Consider the following 20,535-nt stretch of genomic DNA (forward strand, 5'->3'; position numbering starts at 1 on the left):
TTTTACTAGTAATGGTATTATCCAGCCATCAATCTATCCATCTTCTGCTTATCTTAGGTCGGGTCAGGTTGGGAGCAGCCTAAGCAGAGAAGCCCAGACTTCCCTCTCCCCAGCCACTTTGTCCAACACATTCAGGGGGTTCCTGAGGTTTCCCATAATAATAATAATAATAATAATAATAATAATAATGAATGTGAGTGTGAATGGTTGTTTGTTTGTATGTGCCCTGCGATTGGCTGGCAACCAGTTCAGGGTGTCCTGCCCGATGATAGCTGGGATAGGCTCCAGCACGCCTGCGACCCTAGTGAGGAGAAGCGGCTCAGAAAATGGATGGATGGATGGATGGATAATAATAGTAATAATAACATACAACACACACAACACACAACAACAATACAAAAATATTTAATCAAATAGTTTCTCTATTGGGTTTTGTTTTAGCTTTTTCTAACATATACTCTTTTTGTGTGCAGTGGAGGAACATTTCCAGATGATGATGGTTCTCGTCAGCAGGTGAAGAATTCTCTGTTTGTGGGGGAAAGTGACAACCATGGGATGCCACTCCCTGATAACAGTATCTGGGGCCCAGGAGGCACTGACCTCACTGGCAGGACCCTCCCACGAGGCATGTAAGTGAAAATGGAAGAAAACGTATTTCAGCTCATAAAATTGAGTTTATGCCACGGACGGGCGGGACTTCTGGCAAAATAATTCTGCCACCACAAGTACTTCCAGGACCCACAGTCCTCATGGGTTAGATTTTTGTAAACACTATCTGCCAGTCAATGCAACAGCATGCACCTGAGGAACTGTAAAATCAAACTGTTCAAGTTTCAGCGGACAAAAAGCACTCCTGTCGATTATTGACAGGAGTGATGACATTGCCTGTCTTTTTTTATTGTATTTTTTTTAATGTGTGCCCGCCTGTGAGAAAGGCAGCCGCAGAGCACATGACACCACTGAGCGAAACAAAGGGCAAACAAATGACAAGCGACGAGGAGAACTTTTCCGAGTGTCGAGCCACGCTATAAAACGAGTTCAATGAACGAAAGTTCATTAACTAGTTCATATTTTGTGTGAACGTGAACCTAGTTCATTTCTGCCTTATGAACGTAATTGAGAATGCACCCACTTTTTTTTTTTTTTACCTGTCCTGTTCAGCTGCATGGTCATGCAAAATGGTGGATCTGTAATGCCTTTTGTGGAACAGTTTGGCTGTACAACAGGGGAGTTTGAAACACTCCCACTGCTTATTTGTTTTTAATTATTATGATGTTTATTGAAAATGCATCTGGACAGAAAAGAGTTTTAGGAGATAGACCGACAGACAGAACGGACAAGAGGAATAGTGGTGTGAACCACAGCAGAACAGTTAAACAGTCTAGATATTTGACCACAAGTAACATTACAACAGTCAAATTGTATTCTTATTTGTGGATGTGGTTAGCAACAACTAACCAATAGAACAAGACAGAAAACGGGAGGACTGGACGGGATGTGGGACTGATGAGTAGTATGGTGGGATGCCTTTTATAGTGTCTAAACACCAGTCAGAACCTGTGAGTTGATATCTTAGTATAACCTGTTATTATTAGTGCTCCCAACACAAACAATTAAAGCCTATAGCGTGTCTATGGAACTTATTAGTGAATGAAGACCATATCACACGCAAGTTAGTCAACTGGTGTACAAAGTTGTACATTACCCACCCCCCACTACACCCACCCACCCCCGCGGGTGTAGGGGCCGACCCACTGAGGCCATCCCACAGGGGACCCAGCCAGGGGGACGCCACCCACTCCCCAGGACCCAGGGAGGTCCCCTAGCAAACCGAAGCACCCGACCAGTCCCAAAAGGAGGGGCACGAGTACCGGACCACCGCCCCCCACACCCAATTCCCCCACCCAGTGCAACCCACTGCCACCAACACTACCACCAGCCCTGGAGAGCATGGGGGCTCCAGGCACTAACAGGGCCCAATGCAGGAGCCAGCTGCCACCTAAAAAAGGTCACAGCCCGCCCAAAACAAGCCCATGTTAAGCACCGGTCATTGCTCGCACCAGGAGAGGGGAGAGAAACGAGGGGACCCACGGGGGGGAGGGGGGAACCCCCATCTCCCAGTGGACCAACAACTGAAGGAGGGGCATAGGCCCCAGGAGTGCCGGAACACCTGGCCGAGTGTCCTCCTCAGCCCGACACTGCCCTCCCCGCACTGTCGGGTGTATGATGCATTAAAACTGGAGGAGCAGGAGAGCAGAGGAAGGGGGGCGACCACAATGGAGACCAGCACAAATGTGTCAGTATCTGGCCCGGCATCTTCATCATCATGCATCATGCCAGCCCCCCTGAATGAGATGTGAATGTGCCCAGTGTACAAAATATGTACAGTGTGAGTAAAAAAAATGTGCTGTATGTGTAAACTAGGAGGTTAGACTCCCGACCGGCTGGAAGACCACAGATAAAAAAAGGGGGGGGGGGGCAGTATCCCCCACCCCCCAGGCTGCCCTTTGTCACCGATTCTGTTCATAACTTTTATGATGCGGTTCTGTGGGCTTCATCAAGCCGTGACCTCCAACTCTCATTGGAGCAGTTCGCAGCCAAGTGTGAAGAGGCTGGGATGAGAATCAGCACCTCCAAATCTGAGACCATGGTCCTTAGTCGGAAAAGGGTGGCATGCCCTCTCCAGGTCGGGGATGAGATCCTGCCTCAAGTGGAGGAGTTCAAGTATCTTGGTCTTGTTCACGAGTGAGGGAAGAATGGAACGGGAGATCGACAGGCAGATCGGTGCAGCATCTGCAGTGATGCGGACTTTGTATCGATCCGTTGTGGTAAAGAAGGAACTAAGCCGAAAGGCGAAGCTCTCAATTTACCGGTCGATCTACGTTCCTACCCTCACCTATGGTCACGAGCTGTGGGTCGTGACCGAAAGAACAAGATCCAGGATACAAGCGGCCGAAATGAGTTTCCTCCGCAGGGTGTCCGGGGTCTCCATTAGAGATAGGGTGAGAAGCTCGGTCATCCGGGAGGATCTCAGAGTAGAGCCGCTGCTCCTTCACATCGAGATGATCCAGATGAGGTGGCTGGGGGATCTGATCCGGATGCCTCCCGGACGCCTCCCTGGTGAGGTGTTCCGGGCACGTCCCACCGGGAGGAGACCCCGGGGACGACCCAGGACACGCTAGAGAGACTACATCCTTTGGCTGGCCTGGGAACGCCTCGGGATCCCCCCGGAAGAGATGGATGAAGTGGCTGGGGAGAGGGAAGTTTGGGCGTCCCTGCTAAAGCTACTGCCCCCGCGACCCGACCTCGGATAAGCGGTAGAAAATGGATGGATGGATGAATAAATTAGAACACAATTTAGCTGTGTGTTACAATCAATTAAGGAGAGAGGTAAAATGGATTTCTAATCAATTGATGTGGGTTTGTTTCTGTGCAGTGATTTCCCTATCCGGGGCATGCAGATCTATGATGGGCCCATCAATGTGCAGAACTGTACGTTTCGTAAATACACAGCTCTGGAGGGACGCCACAGCAGTGCTTTTGGTTTTAGGCTCAACAACTCATGGCAGAGCTGCCCTAACAATAATGTGACAGACATCACCTTCGACCACGTACCTGTGAGTCAGAGTGTGTTAAACTTTAGAAACAAAGTTTGTGCCAGTATTTGGAAAGCAAACATAAATTTTTTTCAAGTAGTTTACAGATTAATTCCAGATTGATTTATTTGGGGACTAAATTTAAAGCATACAGTACATGCATATACTTCTACCCTCAGTAACGCAGATGCCATTTTATCTTTAAGAAGAAAAAAGACAATTTGGCATACACATTTTGTCTGAAGTTGTCAATAGTAAATTAAAATACAGAGATTAATTAAATAAATTAGGTTGGGATTTGCGGAAACACAAATGACAATAATGTAATGGAATTTTGGGAATTGAATGAATGTAAATATGCAAAAGAATTGCTCTCTCTGCCCCGCATAGATCACATCACGGGTGTTCTTTGGGGAGCCTGGTCCATGGTTTAATAAAATGCAGATGGATGGGGACAAGACCACTATTTTCCATGACATTGACGGCTCAGTCAGTGAGTATCCTGGAGCTTACCTGGTTAAGGAAGACAACTGGCTGCTCCGTCACCCTGAGTGCATTGATGTGCCCGATTGGAGGGCTGCCATCTGCAGTGGGTATTATGCACAGGTAGGTTGTCAACATCGGGACACACTCTTCGGGTACAGTATTCCCTGCTAATTATATATATATACACACATATATATGTTCCCCTATTGCAGTCCCACTAGATTGTGCAGATTTTTTTTTTAAGTTTTCACTTTATCAATGAAATCTACAGTATATAGCATTCGTTTTTGTATGGACATGGTGCACTCCTCAGCTTGAAGGGGGCCCACTGTGACCTGCGTGCGCCAAGGTAGAGGCAGGGCACGCTCCCTCATACATGTTCTGCCCGCAGGCACGTGCACACACATTTTTGGGGGCAGGTGCTCAAGACAAAAACGTAAAGGGCAACCTTTGCCATAATTATTCACATAAGTAAGAAAAGCAGTAGTAGATATATTTAACTTAAGCATTAATGTCTATCAACACAATTAAAAAGTCAATAAAAAACAAAGGAGGTGAAGGGAAGCTACAGTGGATAACCTCACTAGGGTCACGGGCGTGCTGGAGCCTATCCCAGCTGTCATCGGGCAGGAGGCGGGGTACACCCTGAACTGGTTGCCAGCCAATCGCAGGCCACATACAAACAAACAACGATTCGCACTCACATTCACACCTACGGGCAATTTAGAGTCTTCAATTAATGCATGTTTTTGGGATGTGGGAGGAAAACCGGAGTGCCTGGAGAAAACCCACACAGGCACGGGGAGAACATGCAAACTCCACACAGGCGGGGCCGGGGATTGAACCCAGGTCCTCAGAACTGTGAGGCTAACGCTCTAACCAGTCGCCCACCGTGCCGCCATATATATATATATATATATATATATATATATATATATATATATATATATATATATATATATATATATATATATATATATATATATATATATATATATATATATATATATATATATATATATATATATATATATATGTATATATATATATATGTGTATATATATATATATATATATATATATATATATATATATGTGTATATATATATATATATATATATATATATATATATATATATATATATATATATATATATATACACACACACACACACACTGATGAATGAAGAAAAAAATTGGCTCCAGGAAAAGGGTTGATGCTGGAGCACCACTAGAAGTCTATCTGTGCACATGCCTACGTTCTGGCCACAACGGACATTCACAGTTACCCAGCAGAGGAAGGCCTGGCTGCTTGCAATTTTTTTATTTTTTTATAAAGTTTAGTGTGTGTATAAAAACAGTGTGTTTTATAAATTTAAATGTGTTTAAAACATGTTAAGGCTTCAACTATATAGAAGAAATTAGATTGTCACTATCGCAGAGTTTCACTGATCGCGGGTGGGTCTGGAACGTAACTCCTGCGATGAGCGGCGATTACAGTATTTCTTTTATCATGTTGGCTCTTTTGTCTTTCCAAGATGATCATATAACACATTATCATGCATACCTTGACTTACATTTACACACAACTTAAGTACGCCTGAACAGTCTAATTAAAACCAAACATTCAGTTGACTGTAAACCTTTGCCAAGGCCAAACAATCCCAGTTTGTATCAGCAGTTAAGACAACTTCATACAGATGCACACCTGCATATGAATCATTAAAAAAATATAAATGAATAAATTTCTATTTATTATTTATTGACTGATTATAGTATTTGCCATTAAATTATGGCAATGTAAATGTGTTGTTTTTTAACCCTGGAACTGTACTTATCTTTATAGCTACACTGTTCTTCCGTATCTCAAACCCCACTCTTTTTTTTTTTATGCATAATCCTGCCAACAGTGATGAAAACAAATGTTTACTTAAAAAAACATTATTTAAACACTCGCATTTTACATTAGACACAAAATACTCTGACTTGAAACTTCAATGAGCCTAGCAACACAATGATTTTGTTTTCTACAGATCTATGTCCAGACACGTAATCCTGCCAACCTGAATATGCATATCGTGAGAGATGAGTACCCTGACCGACCCCTGACATTAGAGGGTGCGTTGGGAAAGAGAAAGCACTACCAGCAGTTCCAACCAGTCATCACATTGGCAAAGGGATACACCATCCACTGGGACCAGCCTGCACCTGTTGAGGTCACCATCTGGCTTATTAACTTCAACAAGTAAGTGAACACATCAGCAGAACCTGCAACATCACACACTGACACAACTATGATGTACACAAGCTTCACAAAAAGCATTTCATACTATTTTTTTAATGGATAAACTTTGCATTTATTTACTTTTACAGCCATCAGCGCTAAATAAAAATGAGAGCTTTAGGATCAATAATGTAGTGCAGTGCCCTCCATTATCATCAGTGCACTGACTGTATGAGTATCTGTTGTCAAAGGCCCATTTTATTTTATGTAACTCCTGAAAGACCAAATGTGCAACGGACGCACAGTGTATGTACAGTAATTGACAAAGAAACATACCTGGCTTTTCTGTTTTTACCCAGTAAAGCCCTGCAAGAACCAATTTCAAAGTCATTTGTGTCACGATACAATAGTATCAGTTTTAACTGGACCCAGAAGCAAGCAGAGGCTGAAGAGGTTTGTGGAGAATGGTTTATTGAAAAGGAATTTGGAGTTGGACCTTTGAGGCGTCGAGACAGGGAACGTGCGGGAGGTGGTGGCGTGAGCAGGTGGACGGCTTGGCGTCGTGGTTGAAGAGGTCAGCAAGGCGGGGAACACGGAAGGAAGAACACGGAGATCAGAACAAGGCGTAGCTTACGTTAAAGTACGGAGCTGGTGTACCACGGGTGAACGTTAATACTCTGGCAGATGAGTCCTGGATCTGGCAGGCTTAAATGCAGGTGATGATGAAGGCTGATTGATAACAGGTGCGCGGCCAAGGTGGTGCTGATTACTGGGAAGGGAGGGAGAGAGAGATGGAGAGAGCGGCCCAAAGTGCCAACCAAGCAACTAATTTCAAATAAGTTACTGTTACGCTACAAAACAATATCTTATGATGTTGTTAATATTATACAGCTTTATAATGGTTACTTTTGTAGCTCATAATTTACACCATGAGAAAATAACAGGCCAACCTCACATTTAAGAAAGACAACTTGGGCCAGTGAATTTCTACATCATCATAAATTTAGCCTCTTAAGTGAGTAACTGCTGGGAGCAACCTGATTGAGATAAATACTACAAACACACATGGATCAAAAGGAGTCCTTCTTTGGAAAATGGTAGTTTCGCGCTAGAGACTTACATCAGCAATACTCAACATTGCACAGTGATGTCGTCATGCGGAGTGACATTGGGAGTCAAAGGAATTTTTTAACATTGCTGTCCTTGCGATGTTCAGAAAGCAGCACCTTTTCGTCTCTCCTTAACCCGATTGTTTTCCTCTGAAAATCCCATCGTTCCTTGGCACGAAGAAGGTGCCAAAGCCCTGTCTATTTGGAAAAGTAGGACTACTTTTTTTTTTTTTTTAATCAGACAGGGCTTTGGCGCCATCTTGTGGTAAATATGCTAACAACAAATTGAGTTTGCCAAACCATGTGCTCATTATGCTTATAGTCCAGTAAAATTATTATTAAGCTAACTAACCCCATCTGCCGTTTTACAAGGGTTATAGCGGGTGTAGCAGCATGAGAACATGCCATTGACGTTTGTCATTGAGGAGACTTCTTCTTGCTTTGAACAGTATTGGGTTTTATCCTGATAGATGGTGGGTTCTGGTAAATTGCTGGTTGAGAAAAATCTACCCTTACATGTTTCAAGCTCAATTTTGAGAGGCGGTACAGAAAATGGATGGCTTTCTATTAATGTAACGAAAAAGTGTTTGTGGCCAGTCAGAGTATTTCAACATTTTTTGTAGATCTTTTTTCTTCTTTTTTTAAAGCAACCACCTAACACTAATTCTATGGATTCGTCTATATCTCCATCTTTTATGACAGAAAAGACTGGATCGATGTGGGCATATGCTACCCACAAGGCACCACATTTGTTGTCATCTCAGACATCCACAATCGCCTGACCAAACAGACCCGCAAGACAGGAGTCTTCATGAGAACCATGCAGGGGGAGAAGATCAACCACTCACACCTGACCAGAAGCCATTACTACTGGGAGGAAGACACAGGGTCAGACACACACTTATACACAAATTTGTTATGATATGTCTTATTTGTTATAAATTAGTATGTGTCATACTTGTTCGGAAAATGAATTATTTTGGAACAAATTATGCTTTTCACTACATTAGTGCTTGTTTGTTTGGGTATAAAGTAAACAAGAAGGAGAAAAGATGGTTATAAAGACTAAACATTTTAATCATGCAAACACAGCTGCCAAAAGGTCTGTCGATTTAAAAAATTTTAAGGAGGTATGGGGTCTGAGTCGTCCATATTTTACTCACAAGTTGATTGTATGTATATTTTGCTCAAGAAAATGAAATTGGCAGTCATTTTCAATAATATCAACTCATTTTGGAGAAAATGGTAAATAATGAATTGCCTTTGGAACATCGTTTTTCATCACCAAAATCGACCCACCCCCCCAGATCTGTCGTCAGAGGCAGAAGTGGAGACCAAATTTACTGCAGAGCCGGTGTGGGAAAAGGAATGTACTGTACCATAAAGTGGCAGTATTTATGCATATTTTATGTGTCGCTGTTGGGTGGAATCCCCCACCTCCAAAATGACATTTTTGGAAAAGAAAAAGAAAAAAAATCACAAATCTTACGAATATAGGCGGAAATTAATCACTTACCAGTGGTGGCTGGTCTCTACAAGGAGCATTACAGCAATCAATTTCAACAAAACAAACACACACATATTTCACTTCGCTATTTTTACTCATTGACTTTGAATATAGGCACCAATTACGCCCCAAGCTTCCTTGTGAGCCAACCGAGTACATTAACTACGATGGGGAAATCAGACCTGCTTCTAGTGTTTACAGCCCAGCTCAAATAGGGTTTTGACCAAAATGTAGGGGGCCCATCAGGACATAAGCCTAATCTTTTTATTTATTTATTTATTTTTTTGAGGGGGGGGTTCTTTCTGCAGACAATGTTTTTAAGTCCAGAACAATGGAATTGTCAGGTTCAGATTTTCACAGTGTTAAACAAGTTGGAGGACCCAAGTGCAGGGGAGCAGGGAGGCCAGGCAGGAGTCCAGGGATTACAAAAATTTCTATTTTAATTTCAAAAGAAGGGAAACTAGACACGTGGAAAAAATCTCAATACTAACTTAACAAAGTCCCAAAAATCAATAATTAAAGTAACAAACAAACACTTGGAGTAAACTCAAAACACCAGAAAATAAGACAGACAGACAATGACCCAACCAACAACATTTGACAAACAACAATGCAGCCAGACTGACTGAAAGAAAGCAGGGAACTAAATACAAACAAATTGATGAGACAATGAGGAATACCTGCACAAGACATGAGTGGCTGGAAGGAGCTGATTGGTTGACACAAGGTAGAGGGTTGATGAGAACAGGTGGCCACAATAACCAAACAATCACACAAAACATGAACAACATGGGACATGACAGTGCACCCCCTGGTGAAAAGGACTGAGAAGAAACAACAATAGGGCTATGGCAAGAATAAGTGCCAATGTTCACTGCATTAAAGGGCTTCTTTAAGCTTGTATAATCAGTAACTTTGATCTCAGTTTTTATCCTGGAACAAGCTTGAACTTTGAACATATAAGAGGCTAGTTGTTCACTTTATTGTGGCGCATGCCCAGACTCCCTCTGTAATCAGGGCCAAGTAGTTAGAGATTTTGTTGCATCACAAAAATTACGGTTGTGTCATATATCTAAAATCAAATAGATCCAAATTATTTTTGAATTTAGTGACTTAGTATAAAAAAAAACGAAACTAAAAAAAATTAAAATAGGTATCGGGCATTTTACAGTGATCCACTGGGTTAACTACTGGAATATGAAATTTGCATTCATCATAATGCCTCAAATGTCATTGAAATCATTTGTCATTTAAAAATTCTATGGAGAGCACAGGAGCACATTTTTTTTTCAAGACTATTTCTTCAACAAGGGGAAACTACTGACTGTAACTACTAAGATATAAATCCCCCCCACCCAAAAAAAAACAAATCTGATTTTCCAATTCTATCAATTTTTGTCCACCTTCAATAAAAAGCAAAGACTAAATGACAATGGCATCATTACAAATTTGGAGAGAGTAACCCTTCCACACAACTCTAGCAAATGTTTGAAAATTCAACGTCGATTTATTAACAGAAATATCCGCTTTGGGATTAATATGTAACAAAAAAACTCAGAACACTCTTTTAACATACTTTGCAGCAGACTGTTCGTTGCTCATTGTCTGACACTGCAAACCTGAACCAGCTCAAAATGACCGACAAACAGTGCTTCTTACGTAAACTACAGAGCTCCTCTCTGTTCGCCACCATTTCGTCAGGATATACAATGCGCGTCAGTAGGCAACGGAAGGTGCTGAGGGGATTTCTTTCAATTTTTGGGAAAGAAATCAATAAACCCTACATATTTGTGTTCATTAATCCATACAAATGAATTAAATTCTGTATTTGAATAGACGGATTAGCATGTTTTGCTATAAAATATGTAGCCACAGTTACAGACAGGGCATTGAATTCAATCACATCCAAACAAATGCAATAGTGGTTCTGAATGATGAACGGATGAATCTGTGGTGTGTGTGTGTGTGTGTGTGTGTGTTTGCGTGTGTGCCACAGGTTGCTCTTCTTGAAGGTTCAGGCTCATAACGACAGGGAGCAATTTGCCTTCTGCTCCCTCAAAGGATGTGAGAGGGTAAAGATAACAGCTGTCATCCCTAAACGCAGTCCACCCAGCAATTGCATGGCTCGGGCCTACCCAAGACACGCTGAGCTGCCAGTCGTAGATGTCCCAATGCCCAAAAAGATCCCAAATGACAAACTGGTGAGAGATGGGAAGGGATTAAATTCATTCACACACTGTATTGAAATGCTCAGTTAGCGATAGAAAAGATAATATACATTATCAAAGTTTGATCATGAACACGTTTAGTTGCTGAATGTGGTTCAACAGACTTAAGGTTTATTATTAACATGGACTTTGTGATCCAGAGTGACTTCAACTAAATTTACAGATTCCGCATCAGCACTGTGTTGTGCTTGTAGTATATGAGCTTTACACCTGCATCACCAGCAAGAGGCAAATGTGCACTAATTATTATGAACCAACACTGACATTTAATTACTTGCTCTTGATTTAATTGGGGGCGGCACGGCGGACGACTGGTTAGCACATCCGCCTCCCAGTTCTGAGGACCCGGGTTCAAATCCGGTCTCGCCTGTGTGGAGTTTGCATGTTCTCCCCGTGCCTGCGTGGGTTTTCTCCGGGTACTCCGGTTTCCTTCCACATCCCAAAAACATGCAAGGTAGGTTAATTGGCAACTCTTAATTGCCTGTAGGTGTGAATGTGAATGGTTGTTTGTTTCTATGTGCCCTGCGATTGGCCGGCGACCACTTCAGGGTGTACCCCGCCTCTCGCCCGAAGATAGCTGGGATTAAGCTCCAGCATGCCTGTGACCCCAGTGAGGTTAATCGGTAAAGAAAATGGATGGATGGATGATTTAAGTGGGGAGGTTTTTTCAAAGTAAGATTGATACCCACTCGAGTTATATGTTCTATTATTGTGGCAAATGTTTTTCTCTCAAATGTCAAAATTATTGAGTCATTTTTTTCCTTTTGTTTGTTTTAGCACTCACCAGAGCACTTACTGGAAGTCAAACTAGAGTCCTATAATACTCGGTTCTTCCACATCAAGGAGGACTTTGCCTTTACTGAGGTAAGAATTTTTTCGACCAATCCTTGTTAGAGAGTGTCCTCACAGCTTTTAAGATGTGCATACACTGTACTATGTAACAAAAGTTGATTTTGAATTACATTCGGGCAGCAATAGGTCTTATGTAAGGACTTGGGCTATGAAACCAAAGGATGGCGGTTCGCGTCCTGCTACAGACAAAAATAAATTGCAACGATTTTGAATTGATTGAGCGAGATGTGGGTGACTAGTTGTGCTCAAGCTTTGTTTTTTTAAATTCCTCGAATCTCAATTTCTCACCAAGAACTGGTGAGAACCGGTTCTGAAGTTAAGGGTTCACTGAATTTTCAAGCAATTCTGTTATCGAGTGCACAGGGAATAATAGTGTTATTACACACCTTACGCGGCGCACGTAACGTGTGGACCAGCTAACATTCGTAGACTTTTTGGGCCTGCAAGTGGTACTAATAGGCTACATCACTCTAACCATTCTGAGTAAGGATGCCAGAATTCACACCAAAAGCAGCAGTCACTTAACGACTAAAAACAACACCAATATATGCATACACCATGTGTAGAATTATTAGGCAAATCTCATCTTTGAGGATTATTTTTTTATTAATCACCAACCACAGTGCTTTATGTTAATCTAAAATGTAAATAAACCAAAAAATAAGAATGTTTAAGAAAGTAAAAGTGAGGTTTAGGCTTTCTTATGAGAATATCAATGTCATTTTTTAAATTTTCATTTTAAATGAGAATTATAAAAACACAACTCAAAACTTTCTAATAGAAATTGATATATATATATATAAAAGTGACCAGTATAGGCACCCTTCTTTTCGATAACGGTGATAAGCTTTCCATCCGTGGATTCTGTCAGTTTCTTGATTTGTAGTCAATCAAGTTTTTGTGCAGCAGAAACCACAGCCTCCCAAACATTGTTCCGAGAGATGTATGTTTCCTTCACTGTATAGCTCACGTTTAACAAGTGCCCACGTGTTCTTAATTGGGTTTCAGGTCAGGTAAGGAAAGGGGCCATTTCATCAGTTTTTTGTCTTTCAAGCCTTTACTGGCCAGCCACGCAGAGGAGTACTGGGATGCATGTGATGGAGCATTGTCCGGCATAAAAATCTTTGTCTTTTTGAAAGATGCAGATTTCTCCCTGTGCCACTGCCTGAAGAAAGTGTCTTCTAAAAACTGCCAGTATGTTTGGGAGTTCATTTTGATCCCATCTTCAAATCCCAAAAAGGTCGAACCAGCTCATCTTTAATGTTACCAGCCCATACCAGTATCCCACCTCCACTTTGTTGGCGTCTGAGTCAAAGTGGAAGTCTGTGCCCGTGAGTGATCCAGCCACGGGCCCATCCATCTGGTCCGCCAAGAGTCACTCTCATTTCATCAATCCATAAAACCTTTGAGAAATCTGACTTCAGATATTTCTTGGCCCAGTCGAGACACTTCAGCTTCGTTGTTTTGTTCAGTGGTGGTCTTTTTTCAGCTTTTCTTACCTTGGCGATGTCTCTTAACACTGAACATCTTGTAATTCGAGGTATTCCAGGTAGGTTGGAGTTCTGAAATATGAGCTTTACGCTTGATTCTTCTCAAATCCTTGGCGGTCAATTTGCGTCTTTCTGTCTCAAAACGTTTCTTGCGACCCTGTAGACTATTCACAACAAAACTTTGATGGTTCTGTGATTACGCCCCAATAGCTTGATTATTTCAGAGTGTTGCATTGCTATGAGAGATTTGATTAAATTTGGACTTTTCAAAGTCAGTTAAATCTCTTTTTTTGGCCCATTTTGCCTAAAGACAAGAATCTATCTAATAATTACGCACACCTTTATAAAGGGTGTTGATCTCCTTAGACCGCACCCACACTCATTACACAAATACACGCCACCTGCTATGCTTAAATCAATGAAGCATTCAGGTTTATCCAGCTGGGAGCTAGAAAATATGCCTAAAAGTTATGGTCAAAATACTTACTTGCCTAATAATTCTGCACACGGTGTACACTACTAAAAACAACACCCAAACCCTGTCTGTACAAAATAACACATAAAAGATGCATTTTAACACAGTGAAAACGGTGATACGGTAATTTTAACTATGGCAATGCATGCAAATTTTCTGGGTGTTTCCCTAAAATCCGCCCAGCCAGAAACTTCGACCGGAAGTTTGCGTGGTGTGTGGTGCAATCCATGCATGGCGCTACACGTTTACTGTAAGCTAAAAAAAGAGTAAAAGAAGAAAGTCACCATAGAACTTTAATTAACTTGTTTTTCACATTTTAGGAAAAATGTATACCTGAGAGTAATAATATTACCTGTCGGTATGTGTTACTACCGCGTTTCTTTGTGAATATACGTTATTCAAAGGCAAATCCCTTCTGTGAGCTAATGCTAGTCTTAGCTAGCCCATCAATAAGGTTTCCTGTTGAGTGTTAGCATTAAGCTGGCGATCTCTAAAACAATGTCTGTCTTGTATATAAATATACAATGTGTGTAATTATTTTTGTTGTGCATTTAGTTTTACAGTAAACCCCAACTGGGGTGACATTAAACATCTTAAAGCATGCTCAAGGAGGGCAGAAGAACATACGTCATACGCTCGCTCCAAGATACACAGGGTGTGTTTACAACGCAGGAACTTGCATACACAACCAGCGCCACAGCACATTATTAATCTTTTTTTCCGATTATGTTTTTATGATCATGAGAAGCTTGGATATAATATCCAGCAAGCAATTTTTATTTATTTTTTTAAATTCATTTAATTTTATCTATTGAATGTTTTTTTTCTCCCCCAAACTACAAATTTGAGAATGGATCAGTGAATTGGAAAATAATCGAATCATTAAGAAGTATCGAAAATGGAATTGGAATCGGAAAAATCTTATCAATGACCATCCCTACAGTTAGGGTACAGGGGAATACAGTACGAGAAAGGACAGCTCCTGACTCTAGATGGTGATTTCATACAGCGGAAGCAGAGTTAGGACTGAATTTCCCAATCTCCCAGCCATTTTCCTCACACTCCACTAAAGTAGGCTACAAACACATGCGCCCTGTGATTTACTGCCTCTTGCCCAAAGTCATTTGGCATAGGCTCCAGATTACATCTGACCCTGAGCTGGATGACCAGTTAAAAGATGGATGGATGGACAGAAATACTGAAACTAATACAATGAAAAAGAACCAGCAGATATTGTTCAATTTAGCATCCCAACAAACTACATTTTGTAACTTTAACCACAATGTGGCAGTGTAAAGGGTAGCTAAACCTACATTAGCTCAAGTACATAAACTGTGTCTCATTTAGGGGCTGCTTCCTTTTCTGAATTGGGATCTAGTTTTAGTTGTTAATCAGACGCAGGTGACAAAGTCTCAACCACAAATGAATTCACAGAAAAGAGGAATACCACAACGCAAGCAAGACTTGCATGAAACTATGAAATGAAACCATTCAGAGAATTTATTTATTTAAGGGAAACTGTCTGTTAACACACTTGAAGGCATTTTGCCCACATCCTAAACAAATGTGTTTCCACTGAGATTGTAACTAAGATGTACGGATTCAAAGTCCACCCTATGCACCAGATATCATTATTTTGTTATCTTTAAACATTTGGGGGGAATGCCTACCATACCTACAGTATCTGAATCAATGTGTACTGCAGTGCTTGGTGGAACCAGGTTATTCATTGCAGGCATCGATGGTGGTTCAACACTGTCGCACTTTGAATATTTGGGGGGAATTTCTTGACTAGGTATTAAAACAAACTTCTGTACTGTAAATATGATGACCTCCCAGGGTAGATACAGTACAGTACAAAACCTTGACATGACTTAACAATATATAGTTTAAGCAGGTAAGCATTTAAGTCGGTCGTGGTTGCCTTATGTAACCCTGAATTCCCAACGGCTAAAACGTTTTCCTTGTTCCCTTACCAAACAGGTTTTATAATACTTTATTTACATATATTGCTGTAAGTGTCTGATCACATTATGCTGGACAGTGTGTATTAGGACTGAAAACAGTAATGTGATTGGCTTGCATTGACAGGTGAATGGTAAAAAATTGTACCAATCAGAGGATGGCGTGCAGCTGACCATAATCGATGGACATGATGGGAAGGTGGTGGATAGCAAAGGCTTCAGGAACTCAATCCTTCAGGGTGTCCCTGCGCAGATAAACAACTATATCAGTGGGCTGAAAGATGGGTAAGATGAGGCTTTGTAATGACTCCAGGATATGACCCCAAAATAATGGGACAAATGTAGATTAATATTGAACAGAATAGAATTTTTGATGCCCTAAAAATGTGACTAAAGTGTAGAACTCGAATGAAACCTTTAGATCTTCAGACAACTTTGTGAAAAGTGGTAAATTTGTGTGACTTAAAGCATCATTTGTTTTCATGCACATACAATTCGGTGTTTTTATGTGGCTGCATTTTTCCCCAAATAAAAAATGTATTCATTCCAAAGGTAATGTTGGAATCATCACTCTCTTGTATCCTAATAGAAATACACAGTTACAAATGGCATCAGACTTCCAGATTATCCCATATCAAATCTGTTTATTTATTATGACTGAATTTATTTATTAAATGCTGCACTTGTCCCATTCTTTCTGCAGTTCAGTTGTTCTCTTGACATCGAAAGGCCGTCTGGTGACGAGAGGACCATGGACCAAAGCACTGGAGCGACTTGGAGCAGACGCAGGCAAGCAACTGAAAGGTAAGTTTTACAAACTAAAAAAAAAAACGATAGTCGTGTCACCTTAATGTTTACAACAATAGATGACTCTTGATAACACAAATAAAAGTCCACCATTATGCAGGAGAGGGTGCTGTTTCACATTTGACATAAAAAAAGCTAAATACGAGCAATGTTAAACACGGAACTTCTGACCCTTTCTCCTCACACAGTAAAGAAAAACAACAAAACTTCAGAGAGACAGAGGCAAAGAAAAAAAAAAGCCTGCCACACACCGAGCGATGCGGCCAACCCCGTCTGAACTCTCGTGCAATGTGTGGGCTACGGCAACTATTTTCATGAGTGGCCGATCACTCGGCCATAAACTTTTCAAAGCAGTTACGCGATGTAGCAAATCGCAGATTACAGCCAATCAAAAGGCACATAAGATTTCACACGTGCTAAAAATACATTTTCGTTTTATAAGCTAGCGAGATCCAGAAGGCCACGGCCAAGCCATACAAATACAGAATATAAAGTATACATCCTGTACATTTTGTTTTACGACAATACTGAACTATATTTATAATTTCATATGTACCTGTGCATAAAATAGGGAAGCTTGGATTCTGTCGCCAAAATGTCTGCGAGCGATGTACGTACCGCGCCAGATACATACAAGTGAGCAGGAATGAGCTGAGCCTTTCAATATGTCCCCACTCTTCCCTTTATTCTCAGCCACGTCCTCTCTCTGTAGCAACCAGCTTCTTCCTTAAGTGCCACTCTATCTTTTCATGGTTTGATAAAAGTGATAAAGTACAAAAAAAAACGATCAATGTCTAGTTCTGAGTGGCCAACTATTCTTTTTTTTTTGCGATTGTACAGTCCAAGCTGAGTTTGGCCACATTGCGCGGTGTGCGATCGGCCTAGGAATAAACCACGAACAGAACTGAGACTTAGTATGGGGCGACTGATTCACATCAAGAATCATTCATGTTTTTTAGACTGTGGGAGGATGCTTAAAGTAACCAGAAGGAATGCACTCTTCCAAGTTTCTCACAGCCTTAGTCGACACATATTCAAACCCAGAAGATTCTAACTGTGAGGCAACAATCCTCACATCAGGTCTTCACACCCTCTACAATGTTTCTTCCTGCAGATAAGTTGGCGTTTGTAGGCTTCAAGGGCTCGTTCCACCCTGACTGGATTCGACTGGAGGTGGACCCGGACAGAGCCAAGATCCACCAGGTCCTGCCAATCCCTGTGGTCCACAAGATGAAGCTATGAGTGACAGGTGGAGCGGGAAGGGACAACAAAGAAACTATGTGGCTGCAATATAATGACACGCATACATCCAACAAAAATACACACACGTACTCATATAATACAATATACATCATACTGCTCCAATCAACTGGTCCATGACCAAGTGGTGTGTTTTTGAAGAAGAATTGTGTGTGTGTGTGTGTGTGTGTGTGTGTGTGTGTGTTTTGAGAATGAGTATAATTGTCCAAAATTAATCTAAGACCACCTCATTAGTAGATGGCATAAAGTCAACATAGTCCCTCCTTACTACTGCTCCTGCAGAAATATGGCTGACTCCTCATACTGTACATTAACGGGTAGGTTTGTGACTCTGCACTTACATGTTTTATCATGAGCACAATAGTCATTGTATCGTTAGCCTTGTATTGAGTCATGCAAACGTGTGGACTGTAACATAAGGGAGTTTTATGACAATCCACAGAAGATCTCATTGTTGTCCAAGACGCACGCAGGTGTGAGGTGACTGGCCATTTAGCTGTGGCAAAAGTAAATTGAGAAAGTTTAAGAAGATGGTCAGATGACAGACTAATTGGTATTAAAGTGACCACGCTAGTCAGATATTTTGTGTCAAAAACTCGTGTTCAACTGAAAGCAACTCCAGTCTAGCTAAACCAGGGGTGTCAAACTAATTTTTGTCTCTTGCCGCATTGTAGTTATGATTTCCCTCAGAGGGCCGTTAGAACAATGAAATGTGTAATGACCAAATCATATTATTACCATTACACAACAAATTGAGGGATAACTAGTTTTGAAATCAGAAGACAAGGTAATAGTTTGTTCAAGTATTGTTTAAGTTACTGTAGAAGAAGGGTTTGGTAACAGAAAAATGCAATATCTCAACATTATTGTTTATTATTATGACATTTTGGGTACAAATTTGAGTAAAAATCACGGAAGTCGACGAGCATGATTTGCTTTCGCCGGCCGCATACAATGACGTGGCGGGCCACATCTGGCCCCCGGGCTTTGAGTTTGACACCTATGAGCTAAACCATCAAAGTTAATTTTTGTCAAGCTAAATGTTACCTAAAGGACGAAGACAAAACATAACTATAATATTAGATTATGCACATGTACTTTTCATTTAAAAGTAACTATCTGCTGGGTTTACTTCTTGGTCGCTGGCATTTCTTGTTCGCAACTCTTCAGTGGATTTCTATGATGTCAGCCAGACACCCCTTTAACCTGGGACGCAAAACACCCCTTCTCTTAAATTGGTAAAAATTTTTAATATTGGAGCACTATGACTTTGTCATTGCTGCACAAAACAAACATGCATTTCCAACTTCTGAAAATAAGAACAGACCTTTAAGTAAATATCACAAGCACAAAAAGTATTTTACATCATAGTTGATTAATAAAATACCGATTTGTAAGAATGTCTGTATCAGCAGAGATTTAGGATATTGCAACACACAACCACTTACATAATACAATAATATAATCAGGGGCGTGTAAATCGAACGTGCATCATCTGCATCTTCCCATGAATGTGATGTTATAGATACAGTATTCTGTGGAACTAGCATGCTATGTCCATGTTAAACTAAATTAAGAGAGAAAGAAAAGAAAAATATATTCCTTCCTTGTTAGCATTCAACACAAGGTTGACTACTTGTTCTTGTAATTTGTGTTTGTGATGCATCGCTCTCTACTTTTAGTGTTGAACCAGCAAGAGGCCCAAAACAAAATGATCCACTAAATGTCAAATGATGGAATTTTTATAGGTGTCATTTTCTTATTTAAGTCCCACAGAAACATTTGTTCCAATCTGGATCCCTCCCTTTGCCGAAATAGCAGGTCTTTTTTCGGAGGGTGTAGGAGTAATTTAGTGTTTTGTATGTTTGTGTTTTTCAAACGATCCACAGATATGACATATATTTTATACTTATTTATTGTACAGATTCCACCAATCCAAATCTGCAAGGGACATACATCATCTGAGTTGTATGGTTGTTACTGTCCTGTGTGTATACCACAAGTCGAGATAATAGATTCATCTTTAAACCTCCTGCAAACATGCATTTGAATTTTTCACTGTAAACAAAATGGATGTGTTGTAAAAGTGATTTGAGCTTGTAAAAAAGAAAAAGACGTAAATGTTTTTTTGTACAGAAATAAATAATGCTAAAGAAAGATTTTTGACTGGTGTCTGGTTGTGTACAATGGCTTGAACAAAGAACCAATTAAAACATTTGAAAACTGGTGCTAAGGACGTAAAGTTAAAGGACAATTGAGTATTGCAATTGTCATGTTTTTATTATTATTATTATTATTTTACAGTTTATTTCTCTTTGAGTCACTTGAGGTTACATCTTCTGGTCTCACGGGGGGGGGAGCTGCCCCTTCAAAATGCCTGTGATAATGAGGACATGAGAGTAAGCATCATTCAAGTCAATGGAAGCGAACCACTCCCCCCGGCGATGCAAGTAGAACTTGAGCAGTGTTCAAGTACACTAAACGGAACCGTAAGCGGTTGCTGAGGAGCTTTGCAAGCCCACCCCCTGAAACCTCTTA

General features: G+C 40.8%; 1 protein-coding gene across 1 annotated transcript in view; it reads left to right on the top strand.

Annotated features, from left to right (window-relative positions):
* The window catches only part of cemip (cell migration inducing hyaluronidase 1), a 127,859-nt gene extending 107,703 nt beyond the window's left edge, over window positions 1-20,156 (top strand). The window contains exons 20-29 of the mRNA XM_061670568.1: window positions 474-629; window positions 3,437-3,617; window positions 3,987-4,202; window positions 6,115-6,326; window positions 8,117-8,302; window positions 10,918-11,122; window positions 11,927-12,013; window positions 16,058-16,215; window positions 16,634-16,734; window positions 17,852-20,156. Coding sequence (XP_061526552.1) covers window positions 474-629; window positions 3,437-3,617; window positions 3,987-4,202; window positions 6,115-6,326; window positions 8,117-8,302; window positions 10,918-11,122; window positions 11,927-12,013; window positions 16,058-16,215; window positions 16,634-16,734; window positions 17,852-17,979 — 1,630 coding nt within the window. The 3' untranslated portion in view covers window positions 17,980-20,156. The remainder of the gene's footprint in view (window positions 1-473; window positions 630-3,436; window positions 3,618-3,986; window positions 4,203-6,114; window positions 6,327-8,116; window positions 8,303-10,917; window positions 11,123-11,926; window positions 12,014-16,057; window positions 16,216-16,633; window positions 16,735-17,851) is intronic.
* The last annotated feature ends 379 nt before the right edge of the window (window positions 20,157-20,535 follow it).

This window comes from Phycodurus eques, chromosome 2 (genome assembly GCF_024500275.1).
Source record: "Phycodurus eques isolate BA_2022a chromosome 2, UOR_Pequ_1.1, whole genome shotgun sequence".
In the NCBI taxonomy this organism is placed as follows: Eukaryota; Metazoa; Chordata; class Actinopteri; order Syngnathiformes; family Syngnathidae; genus Phycodurus; species Phycodurus eques.